The following is a 27957-nucleotide window of genomic DNA, read 5'->3' as shown; positions in this document are numbered from 1 at the left end:
AAATTGATAGAACTGAATATAATGATTAATTTAAAATGAAAGACTTCAGACTTCCTTGTTCATCTTTTTCTCAAAACTACACGTACAACTTTTATACAAGTATCTGCAGTTTTAAATGAAAATGCTTTAGTAATTGCATATGAGCCAGTTTTATACCGTGATTACGGGGCCAGGCTAAAAACAAAGACAAACATGAGTTCTAACTTCACTTTAGGTCAGTGTTTCTCAACCTTGGCCCACTTGAAGATGCGTGGACTTCAACTCCCAGAATCCCCCAGCCAGCATTCGCTGGCTGGGGAATTCTGGGAGTTGAAGTCCACGCATCTTCAGGTGGGCCAAGGTTGAGAAACACTGCTTTTAGGTACAAAGTCAGCTAATCACTCTCAACGTCTCCAGCCTCCTGAACCCTCTGGAGGGAGAAAAACCACCCAGCGTGCAAACGGAAGTTCGGGAATATACTTCCAGTTTGCATGTTGGACTCTTTTCCACCCTCCGGAGGCTTTAGGGAAGCCTCCTGAAGGCTCCGGAGGGAGAAAAACTGCCCAACGGGTAACCCGGAAGTCTGTCCCCAAATTTCCAATTTGTGTGTTGGGCCGTTTTTCGCCCTCACAGGCTCCTAGAAAGCCTCTGAAGCCTGGGGAGGGCGAAACAGACCTACCGGACCCATCGGGAGGGGTTCACATGGGCATGTGCAAAGGTCACAGCACAGGGGAGCATTAAATTATTCTGTTGGGCATGCAAGCATGCATGATAGCGTGCATGTACATACTTTTGGCACCCCAGGCAAAAAAGGCTCGCCATCACTGAACTAGCGCTTTGAATTGCCAGCACCCAGACTTAGTTCTTCCATGTAGTGGTGTTATCTGAGCAAATCAAAATGCTTCACTACAAGAGGCCTCAATGTATTGCTGAGCTTAAGAGTCTTTAGAAACTATTATAAACCTCATATCTTCTATGAGAAGCCATGGCAACTATCATTCCTCATACTATCTTAAAATGAATAATTGTTTTAAAATTAAACCCACATTTACTTGTTCTGCTAACTTTTAAATTTACTTGCACTTCAAAATAAATAGCATTGCTACCTCTCATGGAATCCATTTTACCCTGACCATTATGAATAATTTATCAGAGTAATACCATTGAACACACATTGATTTTCTCTTCTCCCCCTTGCAAAATTTTGTTCATCTGTAAGACTGTATAAAGTGTAGTATTATACTAGACCCTGATATAATACATATATATATATTTGTGTGTGTATATATATATATATATATATATATATATATTTATGTGTATATGTATATATATTTTTCAATCCCTAAATAACCTTCAGGCGTTGTTGGTGCTTCATCACTGAAGGTTCTTATGAAGAGACTAAATAGTTACTTGTCTGAAATTTTATAAGGACTCCTACTTGAACAGGGGGTTGGGCTGGAAGTTCTCCAAGGTCCCTTCCGTCTATTCTAATTCTAAATTTACCATGTTTTTAAAATTCTGTTCATATCATCAATAGATTTTGTCGGAGAAAATAATACAACCTGATGTTCTGTGAAGAGCTGTAAAACTCTTGTTTGTTGTGAACATGAATTTAATGTTTTATGAAGATTATGCATAAAAGTCTAGCAAAAATGGTTCTAATATTTGTTTCTCTTTAATTTAAATTTTTAAAGGAAATTTAAGAACATACCATCAATGGATGCATACTGTGAAGGTATGACAACATGTCAGGAGACTGGAGAATATCTTGTAGTGCAAAAAGTGTCACCATTTGAATGTAATCTTACTTTGAAACATGCAGAATGATTGCTCAGAATTGCAGTATATACAAGTGCACATATGCAGTGATCAGTGCAAATCTCTCAGGCAAAACACCCCTTCCTATAATCAGAACATTATGAAAGACAATTTCCTGGTGGATTGTGCCATGCATGAGTACATTAGAGCACACTGATAAGTGTGTCAGCCGTAGAAATGATGTATTGTAAACTCTGGGTGGTTCTAGGCACAGCTAGACGAAAGGCAGCTGTAGAAGAGGCATCTCTGGGGTCAGGCTAAGGGTTGTCATTTAAATTAACCAGAGGTGTGGGTTTTCATGTTATTTAAATTTAGAATTAAACGTGTTATTTAAATTTAGAATGTTTTCCATGCATCAGAATCTCTGTGTTTATGTGTGTCTCTGTGTGTATTGCATTTCAGAAAGGAGGAGCCTTGATCAACACAGCAGTGAATAAAGCTACTCCAGCTGTCAAAACAGCATACCAATATGTAAGAACTATTATTTTCCTGTTGTACTTTCACAGATCTGTATGTACAGCTAGTCCTCAACTTACAACCCCAATTGAGCCCTATGTTTCCATTGCTAAGCAAAACAGTTGTTAAGTGAATTTTGCCCCATTTTACGATCTTCCTTGTCACAGTTGTTAAGTGAATCACTGCAGTTAAGTTCGTAACAAGGTTGTTAAGTGAATCGGGCTTTCCCATTGACTTGGCTTGTCAGAAGGTCACAAAAGATCATCACATGACCCCCCCAACAGGTTGCAACCATTATAAATGAAAGTTGCCAAGTATCTGTTGTGGCCCACCAGCAGAACTGGTGGCAGATTCAAACTTTGAGGAGGAACATGGGCCAGTCCTGGAGTCTGGGGAATGCTCTGATGAGTGCTCTGCGTCGGAGACAGAGATGTACCAGGGCCGTCCAACAATTATCAGCTACCTTCGGAGTTGGAGATAAGTGAGGTTGAAGAACAGCTGGAGCCTGTTCCCGATGTGTGCATGCGCAGGGCTGTCAGGAGAAGGGAACAATTAAGGAACAGAAGTCAACTTGGGAGTAAAAACACAAGGGGATGCTGAATGGCCCCTCCCAACGGGAATAAATTGGAGCAAAAGGGGAGTGGGGTTTGCAGGAGACAATTAGTTTGTTAGTGTGAAGATTTGCTTATCTGAGAGACCTTGCCAAGTATTTCCTTGTAGAGTGTTGTGTCTGGAAGCTATCAGCCTGAGAACTGTTCAAGGACTGATAAGGTACGTGTTTACAAATACACCCTTGAAAGACTATTTGCTGGGACTTTGCTGGATGTGAATGCTAGGAAATCACATTAGCCAAATAAAGAGCGTTTTTTTCAGGACAAGGAGTCTGTTTTGTGATTTGGTGAAGCCTAAATCAGAACAATATCTGAATTTTGATCATGAGACTATGAGGATACTGCAGTGGTCGTAAGTGTGAAAATGGTTATGAGTCTTTTTTCAGTGTCCATTGTAACTTCAAATGGTCACTGAATGAATGGTTATAAGTTGAGGACTACCTGTACTCTCCTTTCTTTCAAGACACTAAATAATATTTGCTCTAATCCTGTGTTATACTAATATGTTGTTTGCTTTAACCATAATTTGAACAATTTATAGTGTATATGTAACATGTTTATATGTAACATGAAATTATAACCATGGTTTACAATTCTCGGCGAAGAGTTTAAGTCACTGAAAGCCAAAATCAAGCACATTAAGTTTAGTGAGAGTGATGTCAATCTACTCATTATGTCATATACTTGTTTGCAGAACCACCCATATAGTGACTGAATGTTCACCGGTTCTTTGTGCTAAGATTCTCCCCTCTTCTGCCTAGGACAGTGTTTCTCAACCTTGGCAATTTGAAGATGTCCGGACTTCAACTTCCAGAATTCCCCAGCCAGCGAATGCTGGCTGGGGAATTCTGGGACTTGAAGTCCGGACATCTTCAAGTTGCCAAGGTTGAGAAACACTGGCCTAGGAGTTCTTGCATTAGTAGTACTAGTAATACTAGAAATAGAAGTAGTATTTTTACTTGGTAAGCGTTTATACCTGAGCTTCCCACAAACAAAACTATAAAAAAGTCACCATACAATAATATAAAATAATAGTTTATCAATTAAAATTATCTCAAAACATCCAGCACTACCATAATTTTTGCCAGTATCAAGTTCTGGTTTAATGTCTCCATTTTGAAAAGAGAAGCATTTTAAAGGCTTTTTAAAACTTAAGACATTTGACTCATAAGTAGTGGTTCAGTGGGGGACTTAATTCCAAAAATGGGTTAGGTTTATTAATTCCAGACTCCATGGTGACAAAATGGAGGATTTTGCAGTAGCAGTGTTGCTGATTTGATCTACGCCCAAATGAAATTTCCATGTGGGAGACTGGTGTATCTACATTTATTTTCATAATGGACCATTTTTTTTTCCTGTGAGAAAAATGTAAGATGCCCTGGAAGGATCTAGGGATCCTCCTAGAGGGACTCAGCAATTGTGCCACAATAGAAGTAACTTCAGTCCTGCCATTTTGGAGGTTTAAAATCCCAGATCCTCTGATTAAGTTCAGTCAAGACCTTATCTGGGTCAAGATATTGCATAGCCAGAACATAAGAGCCACAATTGGCCAAGTCAAAGTCAGTTAACTTTGTCAGGGATCAGGTAAATCTACTTAGTAGAGTAAGGTGAACTAAGGATGCTTCCCTGAAAAAATTGTTTTGGAAGTAAAACTATCAGATGCTGAAATTTTAGGTATGCCTCAGAAGAGTTGCAGCCAAACTCTAACCAAGTTAGGGCATTTGAGGTTGAGCAAAAACCCAAAATTTAGCTCCTAAAAATAAAATAAAATTAAATAAACTGGATAGCTTCCAAAGTCAAAGCATCCTTAATAAACACACACAGCCGGGCATCACAGCTGGTTACCAAGCCCCTTGGATCTATTTAATTTAATTGCTGCAGGGATGTGATTATTGCTTTGATGGCTCACACACATTTTAAGGATGGCATCGGAGGCTTTCTGGGCTCTTCCATGGAGATCAGTTGTTCATTGCAGCAGGTGGAAGGTTGAAAATGGTTGCCTAGATATTTGAAATCCTTTACCTGGTTAACTGGTCTTTTTTAAATTCCCCATCTGATCAGGAACTTTAAAGTACTTTCTAAAGAAGTTTCTAAATATTTTTATTTAAGCTAAATAGCTTTATTTAGTTTATAACAATTAATTTAATAAAAACAAATAAATAATTAAATAATTAATGTCAAGAAAGTCCCTGGAGCAGTAGATCAGTAAAGGAATTTGGCAACTGCCAAGGCCCACTTATGTTACAGATAAAATACTTACATCATCTACATAAAGACAAATAGATCCAATAGTTAGAGTTGTACATTGAAGTTCTAGCTTAGAAAAGGTCAAAGTGGTATCATTAATAGAGGAATTAAAGGTAATAAATAAATAAATCCCCGTTTATCTCCTTTAAAAAGTAGAGGGAATGTGGATAGGTCATTATAATTGCCATTAATTTCTGTGATAGTATTTTAATATAAAAGTTATCAGCTTGAAAAGGTGATAGTCAATGGGTATTATGACTAATTTCTTCTAAAGTCTCCAGTGAGGAACAGAATCTCAATCAAAGCAATGTTAGGATGCTTTTATGAGGCTGAAACCTGCCTATTTGGGGGGCAAGATGTTTCCCAAGTTCATCCAGTCTAAAAGTTTATAATAGAGAAATATAACATAACAATTGCCAATTATTGGCAAAAGGCTGATTGACTAATTGTTGACAGGATTGTGCCTGCCATCTTTCTTATATGTACTGGGGATGACACCCACCTCTTGGGAACTAATAGTGAGTTGTTAATAGCAGTGAACAAAACAATGGAGAAGCCTATCAGCTAGGAATTATTTTCAGTAATTCTAAGAGATCATATCTCTTTACCCAAGGCTTTACCAAATAAATTAATTTTTGAATATGTTTATAAAATTGAGGTTCATTCAGAAATGGATCAGATAATAGAAGCCTATGAAAGTTACCACCAAATGACCTCTTATTAAAATATCTGGTCCCTAGGAAGACTATGTTATTGACACTAAAGCTGGATTTGACTGGCTAGCAAGAGACAAGACTCCAGAACACATATTTAATTCTATTTTGTACTTCTTGTTGAAACCGAGGCTAATTCACTAGTGAATGACTTTGTTTTTTCTCTTTCAATTCCTTTTGTATTCTTTGATGCAGTGGTGGGTTCCTACTGGTTTGGCGGAACAGGTCGTGGTATGGTGGCCTGGGTCGCTGGAACCGGCAGCAACCCAGGCCTGCCAAGCCCCCGAACCAGTTCCCGGTCTCTTCTGCTGTCGCCGGCATGTTTCTGTGCAGGCAAAACGCCCTCTCAGCGAACTGGTAGTAAACCTGTTAGGAACCCACCACTGCCTTGATGAGTAAATATTTCTCAGAAGGAAGAATCATTACAGAATTGGGTATTTTGGTAAATTGGAATTACCATGGCCTTGGCTAAGGCTTAGAGTTTGTTAAACCAAGGTTTGGAATATTGATTTGAGTTTGATAAAAAGGGAATTTGATTCACAGTTAAATGATCCAGTACAGAGTTCATGATTTGCAAGAATCATCTTTACATTAATAATGTTATTATGCTGATAATGGCTTCAAAGGACTGTCCAGCAACGAGCGAACAAATTGTAGGGCAATGACTAATAATTAATGGACCACACTGAAAGACTATTTGTTGAATGAGGGATCCGTGTGAGTTTGTGCACATTAACAAAAAACTGAGTTTTCTTGTCTATGTTGCTTAAGGATATGGACTAACAATTTGATTTAGTAACACTTCTAAGGTCCAGTTAATGGGCCACACTATTCTCAGTGTGGTGAATCTAAACATTATACAGGGACTTTATATTATCTTGTGAGTCTTGTAGTAATATCCAATTTCGCTACGGAGGTTGTTCCAGATGGGCATAATTTAGAATTTAGAATTTAGAATTTAGAATTTATTAAAATTTATAGGCCGCCCTTTTCCCTGAGGGGACTCAGGGCGGCTCACAATCACAAGGGAGGGAAGTGCAACATCAAAAACAAAACAAAATGTGAACAAAGAAAAAATAGTAAAACACAACTTTCGTTCAACAATCAAACACTCGGGCGGGTGAATTAGGAACCTATCCCCAGGCCTGCTGGGAGAGCCAGATCTTGAGGGCTGCGCGGAAGGTCTGGACGGTGGTGAGGGTACGGATCTCAGCGGGGAGATCGTTCCACAGGGTCGGAGCTGCAACAGAAAAGGCTCTCCTCCGTGTGGTCGCCAGTCGGCATTGACTGGCAGATGGGATTCGGAGGAGGCCCAGTCTGTGCGATCGAATTGGTCGAAGGGAGGTAATCGGCAGGAGGCGGTCTCTCAAGTACCCAGATCCACTACCATGGAGTGCTTTAAAGGTGGTCATCAGTACCCTGAAGCGCACCCGGAGACCAACAGGTAGCCAGTGCAGCTCGCGGAGGACAGGTGTAACGTGGGCGAACCGCGGTGCGCCCACTATCACTCGCGCGGCTGCATTCTGGACTAACTGTAGTCGCCGGATGCACTTCAAGGGCAACCCCATGTAGAGCCCATTGCAGTATTCCAGCCTAGAGATCACAAGGGCTCGAGTGACTGTTGTGAGAGCCTCCCGGTCTAGGTAGGGCCGCAACTGGCGGACCAGGCGAACCTGGGCAAATGCCCCCCTGGTCACAGCTGACAGCTGGTGGTCAAAAGTCAGCTGTGGGTCCAGGAGGACTCCTAAGTTGCGGACCCTATCTGAGGGGTGTAAAATTTGACCCCCCAGCCTAAGTGTTGGTACATTCGCCAAATTATTGGGAGGGAAGCACAACAGCCACTCGGTCTTGTCCGGGTTGAGTACCAGTTTGTTAGCGCTCATCCAGTTCCTAACGGCCTCTAGACCCTGGTTCATCACGTCCACCGCTTCATTGAGTTGGCACGGGGCGGACAGATACAGTTGCGTATCGTCCGCATATTGATGGTATTTTATCCCGTGCCTCCGAATGATCTCGCCCAGCGGTTTCATGTAAATGTTAAATAGTAGGGGGGATAAGACCGAACCCTGTGGCACCCCACATGTTAGGGGCCTCAGGGACGATCTCTGCCCCCCGACCAACACCGACTGCGACCTGTCCGAGAGGTAGGAGGAGAACCACTGTAAAACAGTGCCTCCCACTCCCACCTCCCGCAGTCGTCGCAGAAGGATACCATGGTCGATGGTATCGAAAGCCGCTGAGAGGTCAAGGAGAACCAGGATGGATGCATAGCCTCCATCTCTGGCCCTCCAGAGATCATCGGTCAATGCGACCAAAGCGGTTTCTGTGCTGTAACCAGGTCTGAAGCCGGACTGGAAGGGGTCAAGATAACTAGCTTCCTCCAAGGCCCGTTGAAGCTGGAAGGCCACCACCTTCTCAACAACCTTCCCGATAAAGGGGAGGTTGGAGACAGGACGAAAGTTGTTTAAAATGGCTGGATCCAAGGATGGTTTCTTCAGGAGGGGTCTCACCACCGCCGTTTTAAGTACGGCGGGGAAGTGCCCCTCCCGAAGGGAGGCGGTCACGACCGCCTGGATCCAGCCATGTGTCACCTCCCTGCTGTTGGCAACCAGCCAGGAGGGACACGGGTCCAGAATACAGGTGGAGGCACTTACAGCTCGAATGGCCTTGTCCACATCCCCAGAGGCAACATCCTGGAACTCAACCCAGAGATGATTTGCCAAGCGGTCCTCCTGTGTCTCGGCTGGATCTACTGCGGTGGAGTCCAAGTCCGACCGAAACCGAGCTATTTTGTCCGCCAAGAATTGAGCATAGTCCTCAGCCCTACCCTGCAAGGGGTCTCCCGCATCCCTCCTGTTAAGGAGGGAGCGGGTTATCCTAAACAGGGCGGCTGGGCGTGACTCGGCGGACGCAACCAAGGCAGAAATGTATGATCTTTTGGCAGTTCTTAATGCTCGAACGTAGTCCTTGGTGCAGGTGGTTAGAAGTGCTCGGTTTGCCTCGGACTTATCGGACCTCCACTGGTGCTCTAGGCATCTCCTCCGGCGTTTCTTCTCCCGGAGCTCCTCGGTAAACCAAGGGGGCCTCCGGGATCCACTGACCCGGAGGGGCCGTAGTGGCGCAATCCGATCAAGAGACTCCGACGCCGCCGAGTGCCAGGCGGCAACCAGAGTCTCCGCCGAACTGTGGGCGAGAGTATCAGGAATGACCCCAAGCTCTGTCTGGAACCTCAATGGGTCCATAAGTCGCCTGGGGCGGAACCCCCTGGTCGGTTCCTCCTCCCTACGGTGGGGGTTTGGCCTCCGGAAGTCAAGCCTCAGTAGGCAATGGTCTGACCACGACAGGGGTATGTTCTCATTACCCCTCAGACCAAGATCACACATCCACTGCTCCGAGAGGAATACGAGGTCGAGCATGTGACCCGCTGCATGGGTTGGGCCCCGAATTACCTGGGTCAAGCCCATGGCTGTCATGGAAGCCATGAACTCCTGCGCCCCATCAGAGCGTTCACCGAGCGATGGCAAATTGAAGTCCCCCAGAACTATAAGCCTGGGGAACTCAACTGCCAGCTCGGCTACTGACTCGAGGAGCGAGGGGAGGGATGCTGCAACGCAGTTGGGAGGCAGGTACGTTAGCAGCAAACCCACTTGACCCTTGAGGTCCAACTTTATCAGCAGGGACTCACACCCGACAAGCTCCGGAGCAGGGACCCTACGAGGTAACAGAGACTCCCGGATTACAATAGCCACACCGCCACCCCTTCCCTGGGCTCTCGGCTGATGAAGCACCTGAAATCCCTCTGGGCACATCTCTACAAGGGGGACTCCTCCTTCTGTGCCCAGCCAGGTTTCAGTAATACATGCCAGGTCTGCCCTCTCGTCAACAATTAAGTCCCGGACGAGGGGAGCCTTGTGAATAACAGACCTGGCATTTAGCAACAGCAGCCTGAGACCAGGGTCCTGGGTACTCGCGCCATCTGGTCTTGGAGTGGGACTCAAAGGGCCGGAAGGAGGGATCTCTGTAATGTAGCGAACCCTCCTTCCCCGGTAATGGCTAGCCCTAAGGTCCCCGCCGTATCTGCCTCTCCCTGTCACGACCGCAATGCTCTGACCCACTCCCGTGGCCGTAGTCCCCCCAATCACCCCGGTACCCCCCGCCTTCCCTAGCAGGTCCTCCGAGCCAAGCATACTCAAACACTCACACAACCAGTCCCCACGTAATTATTAAAATACACAAATGCAACAGTAATAACAATAAAAGTGGGTCACTCACACACTTACATACAATCCCATATACTCAACATACTAAAGATAGAAGAAAAAGGGAGAGAAAAAAGAAGGAAATAAGAAGAATAAAAGTAGCGCAAAATTGTTAAAGTGCGAGTTCAGGGAGAGCCAAATAGTTCTCAGCAGATGGCTCTGCAACAGACAGATTCTGGGAAAATCCAGAAAGTCCAGAGTAGTTGAAGGAAGCAGGGGGCTTTCTCGCATACTGCAGTACCCCCGCTCATCTAATGGTGGCGCTCTCTGAGGCCAGAAGTCCAGGGTGGTATCAGGTAGCAGTGGCCGTGCCAGATGGAAATGCAGTCCAGAAGCCGCGCTCAAAAAAGAGTCAGATGTCGAACAGCAGAAGGCCCTATAGAAGGCCCTGCAGCAGCAGCAACCAGGTGGGGGGGAGAATTCACCGAAAGGAGGGGCCAAGCCGAAGGGAGCGGGAGGAGGGAGTGCCCAGCCGAGCTGGAATGGCAGTAGATGTGAACAGCCTCCCATTCTCTCCCAGTACTGTTCCTGGCTGATCACCTTCTCCATAGGGCGATGGCTAGCCCGGCGTGAATCTCAATCCCTCACAAGGAGCAGCTGAAATGCCAAAGCTGAAAAGAAAGAAACGTCACCCAGCAGCAGGGGGGAGAGGGCGAGGCTCTCTTAGCCAGCAATTAAAGAGGGCCAAAGCTCCCTCAGGCCAAGATTGTAGATTGGCCTCGTTAAGAAGGCGCCGTTACTGTCTATTGTTCATGTGGCGAGGGGGGGGGCAGCGGGGGGAGCAGCAGAGGAGGGCGGGGGGGGGGTGCCCAGCAGTCGCTCGCCAGAAATTATCAGGCCACTGGAGCAGGCTCCTTCAGCCTCCCTCCAGATGAAAACGCCGCTCTCCCCGATAGAAACGCTGCCTGTTGACTGAGAAACCACCATCCGCGGGGGGGGGGGGGGAAACGCCGCCCGAAGGCCGTCCCACGCTGTCCAACACCGCCGAGGCTCGTCCAAGACTGTCTCTGCCTTCCTCGCTCCACGCCACCTAGAAACGTTGCCTATCGGCTGCCTCTCTCTGCCTCTCTCGGTCCACGCCAGCAAGAAACGCTGCCTGTCAGCTGAAAAGCCACCATCCACCGGGGGGGGGGGGAACGGCGCCCGAAGGCTGTCCCACGTTGTTCAACACCGCCGAGGCTTGTCCCAGGACGCCCAAGAATGTCTTTCCAGCAGGCAGCCCTCCGGACGCTCTGGATTCCTCTCTCCCAAAGCCTTCCGTTTGAGAGGTCCAGCGGTCGGTAAAAGCACAGACTGGGTATTTTCTCTGTCTTCCAACCTGAGCGGTGAGCTCAGGCAGCCATCTTCCTTCGCACATGCGCACATAGTGTAATAATCCAGATACTTAACACTGAAGAGCTATCTGATTGATGCATTTAAACCTTAGTCTCCCTGATGCTATTCCAACATTTTAATCAGTACATCACACTACAACCTGTTTCCTTAATACATGAAAATTATCTTAGGGTTGGGAAGATGCTATGGGTGAGGAAACACTGAGAACCCAAACCAGGGAGATGTCTGAAAATTGCTTCCTTCCTTTGAGCTTCAATTATGAATAAATGAATCAGTTCCTTACTTTCATTTTCAAAAGAGAATTTTTAAATTTACATCATCCAAAATCACACTGAAGCCATATTTCAGGTAAATACATTAAAAGTACTGTGAATTCGTGTGTTCATTTATAACTTATATACAGTTCTTTAATGGAATAGTAAAAAAATACTCTCTTTTCTCACCACTGGGTTTCTGTCTTATTTTGATCATTATAATCTTGTAATGATGAGTCTACTCCTGTATTCACTGCTGACTTAAATTTTTGAAGAGAACCCTGGAAAAAACGCCTATGTATTGTCCCACTGCTATCATCCTCTGGGCATTTCACTGGTTTAATAAGGGAGATCTTGGGTTCCAGTTTCCATCTTGGTATCCTGTCATGACTTTGCAGAGATGTGAATAGATAAAATAATGGCTTCAAAGACATACTGCCCAGATGCCGATGGGAAACCAGGTATGGTGATTATCACAGTATTCTCACCTAGGCAATTAATGGTGGAGGTTGCCTTGTACATACTCCAACTAAACATGCATACATACCATACATACATACATACATACATGTGTATATATACTTGTAACACAATACTGTAGTCAAACGACACCTGCATATTTAATATGCACTTGCTGGAGAAAACTTCATGCTTTCTATTGGGAGACTTTCAATCTGTGTATACTGGACTGTTGAAATGTAAATTAGTTTGCTGAAAACAATGAAGTTTAGAGACCTTTTATAGCTCAGTGTGCAGTTACAGGATGAGATTATCTACAATGCATGCAAACATTTAAAAAATACTCAGTGTTTACCTTGCTCCTACCACCCATTTTTTTGCCCTTATATGCTACAAGGAATATGAGTTAGCATAGAAAACAGAGCTTAGGGGGAATTTGGGGAGTTGCAGGGGCTTGGTGAGAACAGTATAAGGGGGCTAAAATTCATGTGTGAGTCATTGGCTGCTGGTTGTTTTTCCTTCATAGTCCAACCTAAGTTAGATTAGTATTTAAGTGCATTTTCTATTTAGGTTCTAAGGTTGCGGTTCTCAACCTGGAGGTCGCGACCCCTTTGGGAGTCGAACGACCTTTTCACAAGGGTCGCCTAAGACCATCGGAACTCTTTGTCGCTCTCTCTCTCTCGCACACAGACATGCGCGCACGCAGGGAAGTAGGAGGAGAAATGCAAATGTTAAAAAGGGGGAGTCTATATGTTTGTGTGGGGAGCGAGGAGGGGGAGAAATTGGGTTCCAGTTATTGGGTTCCAAGCCAATCGGAGCCGAGGGGCGGAGTTTTGGCCCGACGGAGCATTGGTTGGGGGTCACCACAACATGAGTTACTGTATTAAAGGGTCGCGGCATTAGGAAGGTTGAGAACCACTGGAGATTAGTTCGCAAATATAAAGACCATTTCATAATCTCATAAGTAACGGATATATTGGGAATAGCAACCATAGCTTCATTATCTTTAGTTTGGATAGAAAAATAGCCAACTATTGTAGTTGTTTGAAGAATGAGTTGCAAGAATTTGAGGTTGAATAATAAAGGGAATTGAAATACTATTTGTTCCTCTTTAACATTAGAATTGCCTCTGAAAGAAAAACCACACTTCTTTACAATTATTTTGCCTCTAGAATGATTATTTCACTGTTATAAAAACTGAACTATAATTGTCATTTTTATTCAGGCTGATGTGAAGAGGTGGCATGAAACTTTAATGTAAATCTAATAATAGTAACTATGAAGAACACAACACTTTGACATGGCATTGCATATAAAAAGGGCTAGATTGGAATATTATTGCCTGAGTGTTTTTCCTATTCCTCATGTGGCCAAACTAAGAGTTTATTTTTACAGATACACCATTTCAGAAGAATGTTACATTAAATAAATACCAATTTAAAGAATGTGCTTTGATAACACAATTAGGTCTGTGCCACAACCCATCCCTTAATGCGCAATTTAGCAATTAATGAACACCTTAATGCACACCTAATGCAAACCTTGTTAGCAATCCGGTATCAAATTAACAAAGTGATTTCCTTTTGTTATACCATATAATGCGAAAGTTTTAATTTTAAATTCTATTTGACTTCATCTAGGGCAGAATCAAATCCTTGTTTTGCAGATGCAGTTAGTTTTTTCCCCTTTCTCTTCTTTCCTCCAGGCAAAGAATCATGCAAAGCAGGGAATGAAAGAGGTGAAGAGTAAGTTGAAACACAAGGTATGTGGCAAAATTTGTACTTTCTTACCTTGTTTCTTGCTTCAGTTTGAAGTATATACCTTATGAATCCCACAAGATTTGTGTTTTTAATGACTTTTGAAATATGCTTAGCCCTTTGTTCAACAATGCATTTTTTATAACAAGCCCTCTGGCAACTCTCTGTCATTCTGTGCATCTACTTGAATAATCTCTTTATTGTTTGCATATTTATCATGAAAAAAACAGAAGTCTTCAAAGATCTATTAACAGGATGTATGTTTTCATAAAGCTGATTACTTTGATGTCACAATTGAAGCCTTTGCTTCTAGCTGAGAATTTAAGGCAAGCGACTTTTACCAGAGAAATATAATTCAGCAGGAATAGTTGTCTGTTTAGATTTCATTGGTCCAGTAAATGGTGGCATTATTTTAGCCCCCTAAGCCTTCCAAGGGTGTGATTTAAAAGTATGAGAGGCATCGTATCAAGACTCCATATATTCAATGTATTATATGTTTATCTCCAATGTTCATTTTTAAATCAAGTAGTTTGAGCACTATTTCACTTTCTCCTCCGGTATCAAGGCTCAAATATATGAAAGGAATTTTGTTTTACTTGATAGCTTCATCATATTTTAAAAATATATGGTAATTGTTACATCTTTTAGGTGACAGTTTTTTTAAATGGTATGTATGTGTTTAATGTGATATAGAAATGTGTAGACACAAACGTTTTTCGGTCTTAATTTTCTCTGTAGGAAAGAGAAGATGGCTATGGAATTTCTAGCTCAGGTTTTTCACAATATGCTCCATTCTATACCTTTCATAATTCTCCAAGAGAGAACACAGAAAAAAGGCGACTTGCACAGGTAATTTTTAATGTTCTCCCTTTGGATGTTGGTAACAAACACAAGATATTTGTTAATCAAGATGGAGAATAATGTGCAACAGTAATAAGCATTGTGAACCCTCTATGGATCCTTGTTCCCTGACTCCTGCTTCTAAAACGTACAATGGGAAGCTGGCTTTCTCCAAAGCAAAGCATGTTTTAGCATTCTCTTTATTTACGCGAATGTATCTGGGTCTCACAAGAGTCAAATAGACAGTCTAGAAAATAAAAAGATAATAGTTTTAAAATTTTGTCTACAATAAGTAGGCAAAAGTAACAGAGATGTTATAAAGCATAGTTGGAAACCTTCTCATCTGTTTTCTTCTGTTAATGCATTTAAAAATAAATAGACTACTCTTTTGTAGCCATTGAGAAATGTTCTCAAATTTGCAAATGTACCCAGTGGTCCACCAAAGATTACTAAACACACACACACACACACACACACTCACACACACACACTCACACACTCAACACACACACACACACACACACACACTGCCCACTACAAGTCATTACTAGCCTGCCTACCTCAAATGTCTCCAAGCTGACATTCCCCTTATGAATAAAGGTGAATCAATTGTTTAATAACGGAGTTGGCTTTCAGAGTTGGGCAGCATGTAAATTTAAACAAACAAACAAATAAAAGAAACTGTAATGAAAATGTCATTTACCTAATTACTGTGTGCTTTTAAAGAAGTGTTTCCTCTTTAAAGGCTAGAGTCGTATTTGCCTAGGATGTGGAAGGCTGCTTTTACACCATTTGCAGAAAGTATCTATATTAAGGGTAATTCCTATGCAACATTACCATGAATTTCTAAAATTTGGTCAACGCTGCATTTACATATACATGTTGACAAAACTTATTTTAGTGTAATCTAAGTACTGAAAAAGAGTATCCTTCATTTTAAGAGATATGAGCATAAAAAAAATTGACCCTATGATTTTTTGATAGTTGACGAATTTTGTAATAGCCTGCCTATATACAGTATAATCTGCCTGCCTGCCTGCCTGCCTTTCAGCCCTCTCTAAGCAGTTTGCAGAGTCAGCATATCGCCCCCAACAACAATCCGGGTATAAACGGAAATGGAAAGTTGTATATTTTAAATATACAGCTGTCTTCTATAGACATAAGGAACAGTTTTTAGGTTTAATTTGGATTTTCACATGGGTTTATTTCTATATGTCCCTTATATCCATGAAAAGTTATTTATCTATTTTAGTTTTAGTTTAGTTTTAGTTTATTGACATTTATAGGCCGCCCTTTTCCCTAAGGGGACTCAGGGCGGCTTACAATCAATGGGAAGGGAGTGTAAGACAACACAAAAAAGAAAAAAAAATGTGAATAATAAAAAAACCTAAACCGATAAAACACAACATTCATTCAGCATTCGGGTGGGGCAAGGTTCGGATCTTATCCCCAGGCCTGACGGGATAGCCAGATCTTGAGGGCTGTGCGGAAGGCCTGGACAGTGGTGAGGGTGCGAATCTCCACGGGGAGATCGTTCCAAAGTGTCGGAGCTGCAACCGAGAAGGCTCTCCTCCGCGTAGTCGCCAGTCGGCACTGACTGGCGGATGGAATTCGGAGGAGGCCTACTCTATGCGATCTGATGGGACGGAGGGAGGCAATTGGCAAAAGGCGGTCTCTCAAATAGCCAGATCCACTACCATGGAGGGCTTTGTGAATGGTGAGTAGCACCTTGAAGTGCACCCGGAGATCAACAGGTAGCCAGCGCAGCTCACGGAGGATCAGTGTTATGTGGGCGAACTGTGGTGCACCCACGATCACTCGCGCGGCCGCATTCTGGACTAGCTGAAGTCGCCGGATGCTCTTCAAGGGCAGCCCCATGTAGAGCACATTGCAGTATTCCAGCCTAGAGATCACAAGGGCTCGAGTGACTGTTGTGAGGGCCTCCCGATTCAGGTAGGGCCGCAACTGGCGTACCAGGCGAACCTGGGCAAATGCCCCCCTGGTCTAAAAACTAAAACTAATCTATTTTCCAGTTTATTTCTGGCACTTCAATCATTAATTGTTTAATAATGGAACCCGGGCGTGCTACATTAATATTGCGAGCAAAATGCTTCCAGAATAAGATGGGTTGACATGGGAGTTGGTTGTGAACAATTTATAGATTAGAACAGTATATGCTAGGCTAGCTAATAATCAGTGGATTGTACTGCTAAAGTAATGAGCTGTGGTAATAGATCTGAAATAACATTGGTGAGCTTGAATTCCTTGATATGAATTTTGTATTGAAAAATGAAGTCTGGAAATCTCAAGTAGCTAGTTAAATGACCTGCTTATTCTATTGTATATATCAACTACTAATTAATGTATTTGTGTCACTTATCCTGATGTAGAATTCTATTCAGCCACATTTTAATTGTTCTAATGCAAAATTTACCTCCGTAGATTCTATAAAAGTACATCCTGTACATTTTTCTATGCAGTCCTGGCTCTGCAATTACATTTTAAGGCACAGCATATCTCCCTTTCATATTTGTTCAAATTAAATATATATTAGTAATTTAGGGCTGGTATGTTGCCCTTATAAAACAGTGCATAGAAACCAAACTCATCTTCCTGCTGGAAGATCGTATTAATGCTGCTTTTGACATTGTCATTAGTAATATTGTCGTTTTCCAGAGCTGAATATGAATATGCTTTCTACCCCAACAAATAATAGTTTGCCTGCCAGTCTGCTAATTAGTTTGGTTATTTCCTATTTTTTTGATGAGGTTTAAATAAATGTCAAGGGTTCAGACATGGAGATCTCCCAATTAGGGGCTGCATTTGTAAAGCCCAACCCCCTTTGCTTTTGTGTGAAGATGACAGTTCCAACTGCAGCGTCAGCCTAACTGGGCTCCGGGGAGAGGCTCCTTCACTGCTTTTATTGAAAACAAGGCTGGTTTGGCCCAGTGAGAATATTGGCATCGGTCAGAGTGCAGATCAGTTGTTAACAATGAATATTTACTAATCTCTGTCACAGCCGAGATCAACTGCTTTCCCCCCCCCCTCTCCATTTCGCCCATTCAGCGCCACAGCTCAAAAATCGGCGCATTAAAATATGCATGGATTTTACACAAGCACATAAAATAGGCGTAAATAACTGTATTGCCGAGGGTTTCATTGTACTAACTCCTCGATTGTACGGTACACCAGATTGCTTCTACGTGCAACAGGGAAGAGATCCCACACCACGACAGCACAACTGATCTTCCCCTAAGAGGTTCTGAAAAGAATGGTTCTATTTCTGTAAGACGTGCGCCAGCCTCCCCGTAGCTATTCTGGTCTCTCTGGCTGTGGGTGTGCAGAGGCGGGAGAGGGAGGATAAGGAGGAACTGCCTTGCCAGTCAAAATTAACAGATGGATTGCCCTAAGCGAGGGAAAAGCCACCACCACCAAATCCAGTGAAAGCGGCAGGCTGAGGCTTTTTATGATTAATCCTTATTAAAATCTTGACGTGTATTTTACAGTTAACCCTTTCATCCCTTCGTGGCTAAATGATAATCCCTCTCCCCTTCACATTGCTAACTTAGATCGAACATAACGCTTTAAAAAATAAAAAAAAAGGAAAGAGAGAGCAAATGGCTGGATTTTTCACAGGTAAACAGTTTTCTCCCACTTTGCCTTTCCTTCCTCTTAATTTTTTACCTTCCTTTTTTAATGGAGCCTGTAGAAAAAGATTATTTGAGTTTGGGATGATTTTCTTGAGCATCCATGGATGCCTCAGCTAGATGGATCTTTTAAAATGCAGGTCTGCTTCCACAGCATTGCTTAAAAGTAAATATCTCAGGCAGAACAAAGGCAGATGTATCTGAGGTTTTGTGCTAGTTATCCTGAACATCGTTTTGGCTATGGTTGTGACCCATTTTAAATGAAGCCTTTCATGTGTTAAAAAGATACTGGCTTATAAATCTTTGTCACACATTTGATAGCATCCTGTGCAACACTGCTAGAAACATATGTTGCAATGAAGAATTAGCTGTGCTTGTTGTTTTGTGAAATGTATGTATATGTATGGTTTGTAACTCAAAGTATATAAAACTTTTTTTTAAAAAAAAAAACCTTTTGTACAAAATACAGGTTTTTCAGAAATCCCACTATCTTAATTGCAAGTGAATTATTTTTCACAAATATCTTATATTGTATAGGCAATATAATTTGTTGCTGGAATACAGCTCCAGGGATGTTCATAAAGCTATGTAAAATATATGAACTTAAAATAAACATGTGAAATATTCTTAGCAAAATATACTTTGTGGTATAGAAGCCATCAAAAATGTGGTGGAATTACTTGTGTATCTATTTTTTTTTCCGTACGGCTGCGCTGAATAAACATTTTCAGGTGGCACTTTTGAATTAATCATATGCATAATCAAATTATGGAATGTCTTTGAACCAATACAAACCCCTTGGCTTGGCAGCCCTGTGTGTTCATTGTCGCTGCTGTCTCACTGTGGTTGTGAGTCTCCTGTAGGCAGACAGGTTGACTGTTTCCCCTACAGAAGAGGGTCCCCTTTGTGCTTTTCCCACCCCCTCCCCACCCCATTCCCAACTCAGAGATGCGGTAGAGGTTGGGTCCTGTTCTATCTGTCAAGATGGAATCGGCTGAGCAAATAGGCAACATCCAGCCCTATTGTGAACTGAAGGTTGCATGCAACAGATTCGAAGCAAAATTGAACATCCTTATTTTTCTGAAATGAAGAAATACCTGTTTGCTTTGCACAGAATGAGGTTCAGCAGAGCACGTGGAATCCGACCGAAGTTCAGGCACCCAGCATGCCTCTTTTTCCCCTCTTCTGGCCTTTTGCCGGAAATTCTACACAATGCCAGGGCACCATTGAGCTCCATCTAGCTATTTAAGTAAGGTGAATAAAATATTGTATGTGACAGATGTCATGCAGAGTAACAGTTGAGCAGGGTTGAATCGGCAGTTTGGTACAGTCTGTTTTGGCTTAAGATTTCTCCTAAAAAAAAGGTAAATTCAGTCAATTAGCACATTGTTTTAGACAAAAGAAAGCATAATCCATAGATGTGCTTGGCTCGGTTAGTTTTTGTTTGAAGAGACAATCTTTTGTCTTTCCTTGTCAATTATGATCCATCTATATTGCAGCCGGCATATCTTTTAATTAAAAATAGAAAAGGCAGGCTGCACAAAACTACGAGACTGCCCTCTAGTGGTATAAATGACTTCTCAGGAAGGATGTAAAATAACTCTTCATACATACATGCAGCCCTGAATCTGTAGGGAAGCAAAACATTTTTTTTTAAAGAAAGCTCATAATAGTTTTTCAACCATTGCTTTCTCTCTTTATCTAGTACAGATGTTGATCCCATTCTGGGCTTTGCATCCTCCCCCCCCCCCAGTTGATGCAAACCTTCTCTTCTAACATGGGGGATAGGAAGGAATTGCTTTTTGATAAGCACAAGTGAAACGGCATCCTTTTAGTTGAGTGCAAGAGGTGATGAGATTCATTGGTCCCTGGACATTGGAGTGTAAGAACCCCATATCAATAAATAATAGTGTTCTTCCCGACCACTTACATTTTTTAAATTTCTTTTTCTTTTAAAATAATATGGAATAGCTTGTTTGCCTGTTTATTACTATTACTTACTACTATTACCAAGTAAGATTTCAAACTTTTAAGGGAGGCGGTAGCAAAAGGTGGCTTACAAGAGGACAGAGCGGTACTTTCTGTTCAAACCAATGCCAGGACATCATTTGATAGCCAAAAGGGGAGGAGTAAATACATGGACATCACATGAGGTGAGAGATGGGGGGGGGGTGTTTCTGCAGCAGTTGGGAAGTGGTTCCCCCCTCCCCCCGGTCTTTCTCGTGTGTTATTTCCATTTGATGGCTCACATGCCAACTTTATTTCATTTCAATTTTATGTGCATCTCTGTTGTACAGGATTTTGCAGCAGAATCTTATTAGCGTGATTTCTATGAGGTCATGAAAGAGTTTGAAGACAGTAATGGGATAACAAGCAGCAACTGATAAATGTTTTCAAAGATAGGGGAGAGGTGGAAAGTAGTAGTTAGTTGTGTGTGTGTGTGTGTGTGTGTATAAAACACATGCTGATTTTTTTTTTAAAAAAAAGACTGAATTCCATAAAATTGTGCATAAAATTATCTAAATTTTGTCATTGATGAATTTGTTTAAAAAATTCAGCTGGGAATATGTTGGACCTATCATTAGTTATATTTAGAGTGGATAAAATGAAACCACTGTGATGGGTATGGGAATCATTTCTCACCCACTTGAAAGAAATAGCCTGAGTCTACATCTTGACATTACTACCAAAAGAACAGATTCCAAGGATCCCTTGTAGTCTTTAAAAAACACTACTTCCATTTCTTCAAATACAATCACTGGGAGAAAGAGGCAGAACAATCTGAATGTGGGTTACAATATAATTAGAATTCGTATTTGATTTAAAACATAGCAGCTGCTAGAAGTCTTACATAATGTCTTTACCTTTCCTACAATAAATCAGAAGTTTGTATATCCTTGTTATATCTGTTTAATTCTGCAGTCCAGTTTTCTGGGAAGAATTTGGATTCAAATTAACTGTAATAAACACAGGCATTATTGGATTTAATTGGATCTGCTTACAATATCATCAGCTCCAATCCACTTTTCCAAAAGGTTTTCCAAGTTCAGTATAAGAAATGAATATGTCAGTTACTTTCCACTTTTATGAATTAAGTCCACTAATGTCAATTTCTGCTTTTTTTTTCTTATAAAAATAACATTTTAACAGGATTTCCTTTTACTTTAGCCAATTTTAGAAACGTAAGTTGTTTATAAATCAAAAGATAAATAACTCTAATTCTGTAGGAATAGTCCAATACTAATAAACACACTATTTTATCATAAAGATAAAACAAGCTAACTGCAGCCTTAATTTTTCCTCTATAGCAGTGATGGCTAACCGTTTTGTATAGGCGTGCCAAAAGTGTGTGCGCACATGCTATCACGCATGCCAGACCCACAATGGAATCTGAACATGCGCCCCCTTCCTGTGCATGCGCTCCCACCCCAATGCAGTGGGGAGTTTTCACCCTCCCCAGCCTCCGGAGACTTTCCTGAAGCCCGGGGAGGGCTTTCAGCCTCCGGAAGGCTGAAAATCAGCTGGCCAGTACGCGCATGTGTGCCGGAGCTGATCTTTGGCATACCAGCCACGGTCTGTATTAGATACAGCTTGAATACTCTGAATTTAATGCTATACTAATGGGAACCCAAAATGACTATGCTAAAAAAACACAACCCACCTATAATTAGTCCTAGGATCAATCCATGCTTTCACGTTACAAAAAATTCTTCTTTGGCAGTTGCAAAAACTTTATCCAGTTTTTGTTCCACGCCTTGTAAGATCACACATGTGACTAACAATAAAACAAAATCTCAGTATTAAAATCAACAATCAAAATGAATTCTATCCTTTAAGTGTGGGAAAAAGAAGAATAAAAGAAGAAGAGCCGAGGTGGCGCAGTGGTTAAATGCAGCACTGCAGCACTGCAGGCTACTGCTAGATCAGCAGTTCAGCGGTTCAAATCTCACCGGCTCAGGGTTGACTCAGCCTTCCATCCTTCCGAGGTGGGTAAAATGAGGACCCAGATTGTTGGGGGCAATATGCTGACTCTCTGTAAACCGCTTAGAGAGGGCTGAAAGCCCTATGAAGCGGTATATAAGTCTACTGCTATTGCTATTGCTATTTATTACTCTTCCAGAAGTTGTAACTGATTTGGATACTGACATTTTTGAAAGAACTGAACTCTACAATTGTGGGTTTTCTCCTTTTTCTACATAAAAATGTGATAATTGTAATAATATGGCAATAGTTACCTATTTATAGTGGAAAAATCAATTTGTGGCATCCATTTGCCAAGCATCAAAGAAATGAAGACCTTGATAGACCATCTGTAGTTCTTAAAGCAAATGCTGTATTTTCTATTCCCGCTTAAGCAGAGAGAAGAGGTCTGGTTATTATTAGAATACTAATCAAGAAGGAAACACAAGTCCACTTCTCTTCCGCTCTCCCCCTTCCTTTCCCAAAATTGGCAGGGGAGAAATGTACACATTTGAAAATAAGTAGAGACAGAAATTAAAAGGCTAAATATCTGCAAACAGCAGGGAGCATCAATAAAATATTGCTATAAATAACTGACAAATGTTTCAGGTGTGCATTCAGTGTCTCTCCTTTTTGCATTTATTAAGCTTTGAGTGTCTTCCCCCTCCCCAATTTCTTATCATTTTATAAGAAAAATAACCTTTAACATTTGAGGCGCAGATTATCTGTAGCTGATATCTATTGCATACTGTCTATTATATCGCTGATGATAAGTGGCAGAAATCACCTCTCTCGCCCACATCTCAACTAATGGCCTCTGCATACTGAAAACTGAGCTTAGCCAGAACATTTGTCTTTGATTTCATTTTCACTTTCATTAGTACTGAAAAGCACCTTAGTTTGTTTCCATGTGTTTTTAATTTCTTCCTCTAAACTTGGTCAGTTTTCACCCTGGATATTAGAAGAAATTGTGCAATACCTTTACACGATGATCGAGAAGCTCTGGGGACCTGCTCGTTCACCCCACAAGCAATAACTCTGAGGAGCAACTGGGATTTAGGAAGCGAAGGAGTTGGAAGCTGCTCCTTGAATACCTGAGTTAAAACATAAGAAAAAAAGTTGGGAGGGGCAATTTGGGCCATCCAACGTCTGGCTGAATGCAAGAATCCAAATTATAATTTCCATGACAAATGACCATCTGCCTCGTGGTAGAAAGTATCCGGTGGAAGGGAATCCATTGCCTGTCTGAGTAATTGATTCTACTGTTTTACTACTTCTACCATTAGCATTTGTTTTTCAATCAGAATGTGCCCTTTTGTAACTTCCATCCATTACTCTGATATTACATGGTTTTGGATAAGCGAAAAGTGTGATTGTGTCCTGACCCAAAGTCTGCTCTTCTGAAAAATAAACATTTCTCCAGTTTCCTCAACCTCACTTCACAGGGCTTCTCTGGATCCCTGTTTATTTGAACCTTTCTTAAAATGCTTTGCCAGATATGGACCAATACTTAAAGTGAGGTCTGCCCAACACAGAATAAAATGGACCTATTATGTTCACTGATTTGTAACACTAAATTTTTGTTGCTGTAGTCAAAATGTGCATTTACACTTTAGCTATGACACACTACTAAATTATATTCACTTTGATATCAATCACTCTTCCAATATCTTTTCCAGAAATACTGTTATCAAACTAAATATCTTCCATCCCATACCATATTTGTGCATTTGACTTTTGCTTTTTAAATAAAGAATTCTGCATTTGACCTCTGTTAAATGTCATAATGTTATTCTTATCCCATTTCTCTAATATAGCAAGATGAGTTTGAATTTTCTTCTAGGGTGCTGGCTTCCCCAGAAAGTGCACTATTTTAACATTAAGGGAAGCAAGCAAACCAGTTTAAAAAGAGTTTTTAAAACAGTTTTACCTAATTAAGCTGTAATTAATTTCTGATGTCTGTGGGAATAGCAAAGAAAATCTCCCAGTGATTGTCTAATCTGTTTTGGTTTTCTCTATAAATATTTATATAAAAATACAGATCTGCAAACATTCTATTGAAATGCCAAATCAATCTACAAAGAAGGTTCTCACTATGACGGAAATGGAGCAATCCAATAATTCTAAATATTTTTCAGTTGGAGGCTCATTTAAGACCTTACTACAGGTATTTTTCTTCACAAAATGGCATGAAAGGTAGTAGAGGTAAATGGGTATATTAAAAATATGGATTTATTTCCCATGAAGTACATGGTTTAATTGTTCTGAAACATTCTTTCTAGAATCTCTCAGACTTTCCCACTCTATTTAGCTTTGCCTTTTTTTCCTGGACAGGCAAACCTTCTTCCAAAAATCCCATTGGGTTTAAGCCAGATCTCTCTCTTGTTTTGCAAAACCCTTTTATTGAGTTTGGGTGCTTTGCAGAAACAAAAGTCTGCACTAGGTGATGGAACCTGGATTGTAACATGCCAACTAACTGGAGTTTATCTACAATTAGAATGAGGGAAGTTCTTGCAAAAGTTGCTTTCTTTGGAAATACCTTCTATCCTGTATGCATTAGCATAGTGAGCATTGGCCCACCACGATTTTCTGTCGATATAAGGAAGAAAATAAGTAAATGGTACCCCTGATGGAATTTAGTCACTTTGAACTGGATTATTTAATTATCCGTGTTTTCCCATCCTGCCTTATTTACACATTAAGTATTCATTGTTTTCAGAATTCATTCTTTAACTGTAATCCCACGAGGCAGTATCCTATTGTCCTAAATAGCACAGTGATGCTTTCTTTAAAGAAATACTGCCAGCATATTTTATCTTAGGTAAATTTAAGAGATAGCATCCTCAGGAGCAGAATGAATTAGTAAGAATTCATGATGCATATATCAGCCTGAGCACCGTTATGGATAAAAGGAAAATAGTTTTAATAAGTAAGGATTGAAATTTTTTAGAGCTCGGTACTTCCACTGAAGTGTGTGTTTACATATACATGCGGTACTTAAGTGTTGGACCGATTCTGAATTTAAAAAGCGCATTGTCTTGTCAAAATACATATCTTGTGAGTGATTACTATAAGATTTCATTTTTTATAAATGATATGAATACAGGTAGTCCTTTGATTTACACCCATTCATTTTTGAAATTGCAACAGCATTGAAAAAAGTGACTTATGACTGTTTTTCACACTTCTGACTGTTACAACATATGTGGGGGGGGGACTCATGATCAAAGTTTGGACATTTGGAAATTGGCATGTATTCATGATGGTTGCAGTGTCTCGTGGTCATGTGATCACCTTTTGCAACCTGCTGATCAGCAAAGTCAATAGGGAAGCCATATTCACTTAATAACCCCTTTACTAACTTAGCAGCTACAATGATTTCATGTAACAACTATAGCAGTAGCACTTAAACTTATATACTGCTTCACAGAGCTTCACCGCCCTCTCTAAGCAATATACAGAGACAGCATATTTTTCCCCAACCATCTGGATCCTCATTTTATCGACCTCAGAAGGATGGAAGGATGAGTCAACCTTGAGCTGGTGGGACTCGAACTGCCAAATTGTTGGCAGCCAGCTGGCAGCAGAAGTAGCCAAGAGCAGTGATGGTGATCCTTTTTTGGCTCCCGTGCCAAAACTGGGGGGAGCGCAGGGGGGTCATGTGCCACACCCATAATGCTATGTACTCAACCCAGCATGCATGCACCCCCCCCCCCTTTTAGCACTGTTTTTTTTGCCCTCCCCAGGCTCCAGAGGCTTTCCAGGAGCCTGGGGAGGGTGAAAATAGCCCCCCATGGAGCATCTCTGGAGGCTTCAGGAGCTTCCCTGAAGCCTCCGGAGGGGGAAAAATAGATCTAAGGGGAACCCGGAAGTTTGGGAATGGTGGCTGGTTTGTCCCTAGGGCCAATTTGTGATCTCCGGAGGCTTCAGGGGGCTTCAGTAGGGCGAAAAGGGGACCTACAGCCAAACCAGAAGACACTTCCAGTTTGCTCGTTGGGCTGGTTTTCCCCCCTCCAGAAGGCGAAAAACGGAGCTGGAGGGAACCCGGAAGGCTTCAGGAAAGGCTCCGGAGGGGGAAAATGGCTTCAAAGGAAGGCTGAATTCAGCTGAGCAGCATTCAAATGCACCCTGGAGCTGACAGGGCAATGCCTTGCGTGCCCTAACAAATGGCTCCGTGTGTCACCTCTGGCACGCGTGCCATAGATTCGCCATCACGGGCCTAAGCGTATTGCATTCTAACCACGGTTCTGTGATGAGAGATTGTAAAAATGGGGCAAAGCTCCTTTAACTGTCTTGCTCAGCAATGGAATTTTATGGCTCAGTTGTAGTTGTAAATCAAGGACTACCTGCAGTCAACGACCTTTTAGGCTGCTTTAAATGTTCAATTTTAAACATTTGAAAGTTCAATTCTTAATTGTCTAAATATTTTGGAAGCCATTTTAACTATTTAACCAAAAAAAGTTTCATTCTTTTCTTGTTGTATCTCCTTCCTCCCTCCCTCTCCCTCCTCACTTTCTCAACGTAATTTTTTTTTATCCCTTGGGGAAGGCGGGCATTGGAAGGAAATGATGCGGATATCATTCCAATTTAGGAAAGTTCAACAAGAGTATTACATGCCTCCCTGCAGTCATTGGTCACAATGTACATCATGATCAATAGTGTTTCATTTTCTGATACTGCATATCTACATTTCTTTTAATATGGAATTTTGAATATATTTTGTGTGCTCCTTTTCATGGTTGGGAGAGTTGTCATGTGAATGAATCTAATCTTGGTAGTCAGTGGATTAGAACTCCTGGGCCGCCTTGCTTGGAAACAGGGCGGTCAGGATCTTGGCCAACTGTGTGAAGATTGACCATGAATTCCAATCTCTCCACAACTAAAACGAATGTTTCCCTTTTCAGACACGCTTTGGGGATGTCCCAACCAATAGGCCTCATAATGACTCTGCCTTGGAAGAAGATGCTGATGATGAACTAGACCCAGGAAGCAAGTAAGATAATTTGGGGTGTGATCTGAGGGTTCATGGACAGAATTCTACCCCCAGGACCAATGGGGGTAAAACCAGGGGAGAATTTTAGGGAGAACTCTAAAGAACCAACAAAGCAAATATGGCACAGTTGGTGGGAAACCTTGGATTACTCTTGAGTGCCACTCAGAGGCAAGGCAGGCAGAGGAATCCTCAGCAGTAACTTAAATTATGGAGAAAACAGAACAAATAATGGGAAGCGAAAAACAGAACTTGGTAGTGAATGCTGCTTCTTGTGAAAAGGCAGAAAATAAATAAAGTAGAGGGAGCCCTTTATTGACAATCACAGTTGGGAGCAAAATTTCCATGGTTAGGCAAGAAGATTGTTAAGTGAGTTGTGCCTAATTTTATGACCTTTTTACCACGGTTGTTAAGTGGGGCCATGGGGTTGTTAAACAAACCCAGCCTCCTCCAACTGACTTTGCTTGCCCGAAGCTGCCTAGGAAGGGAGCAAGCGGCTATCACATGACTTTGGGATACCGCAACTACCCTAAATGCATTCTGGTTGCTAAACACCCACATTCTCATCCTGTGGCCATGGAAATGCTGTGATGATTGTGTGATGGCTGTTTAGAAGTCACTTTTTTCAG

The 27957-nt window shown here is 41.8% G+C and overlaps 1 protein-coding gene across 2 annotated transcripts in view; it reads left to right on the top strand.

Moving 5' to 3' along the window:
- The window catches only part of DENND1B (DENN domain containing 1B), a 160067-nt gene that overhangs the window by 126903 nt on the left and 5207 nt on the right, over nucleotides 1–27957 (top strand). The window contains exons 16-20 of one of the 2 annotated variants that reach the window (XM_087719183.1): nucleotides 1677–1717; nucleotides 2203–2271; nucleotides 13840–13896; nucleotides 14630–14740; nucleotides 27243–27331. In XM_087719183.1, the coding sequence (XP_087575309.1) occupies nucleotides 1677–1717; nucleotides 2203–2271; nucleotides 13840–13896; nucleotides 14630–14740; nucleotides 27243–27331 (367 nt within the window). The remainder of the gene's footprint in view (nucleotides 1–1676; nucleotides 1718–2202; nucleotides 2272–13839; nucleotides 13897–14629; nucleotides 14741–27242; nucleotides 27332–27957) is intronic. The other variant, XM_087719184.1, reaches the window with a different exon arrangement.

Source organism: Thamnophis sirtalis, unplaced genomic scaffold, assembly GCF_051295495.1.
Source record: "Thamnophis sirtalis isolate CommonGarterSnake01/CBP01778 unplaced genomic scaffold, rThaSir2_p1.2 scaffold_7, whole genome shotgun sequence".
Classification (NCBI taxonomy): domain Eukaryota; kingdom Metazoa; phylum Chordata; class Lepidosauria; order Squamata; family Natricidae; genus Thamnophis; species Thamnophis sirtalis.
This window is presented reverse-complemented; position numbering and strand designations above follow the sequence as displayed.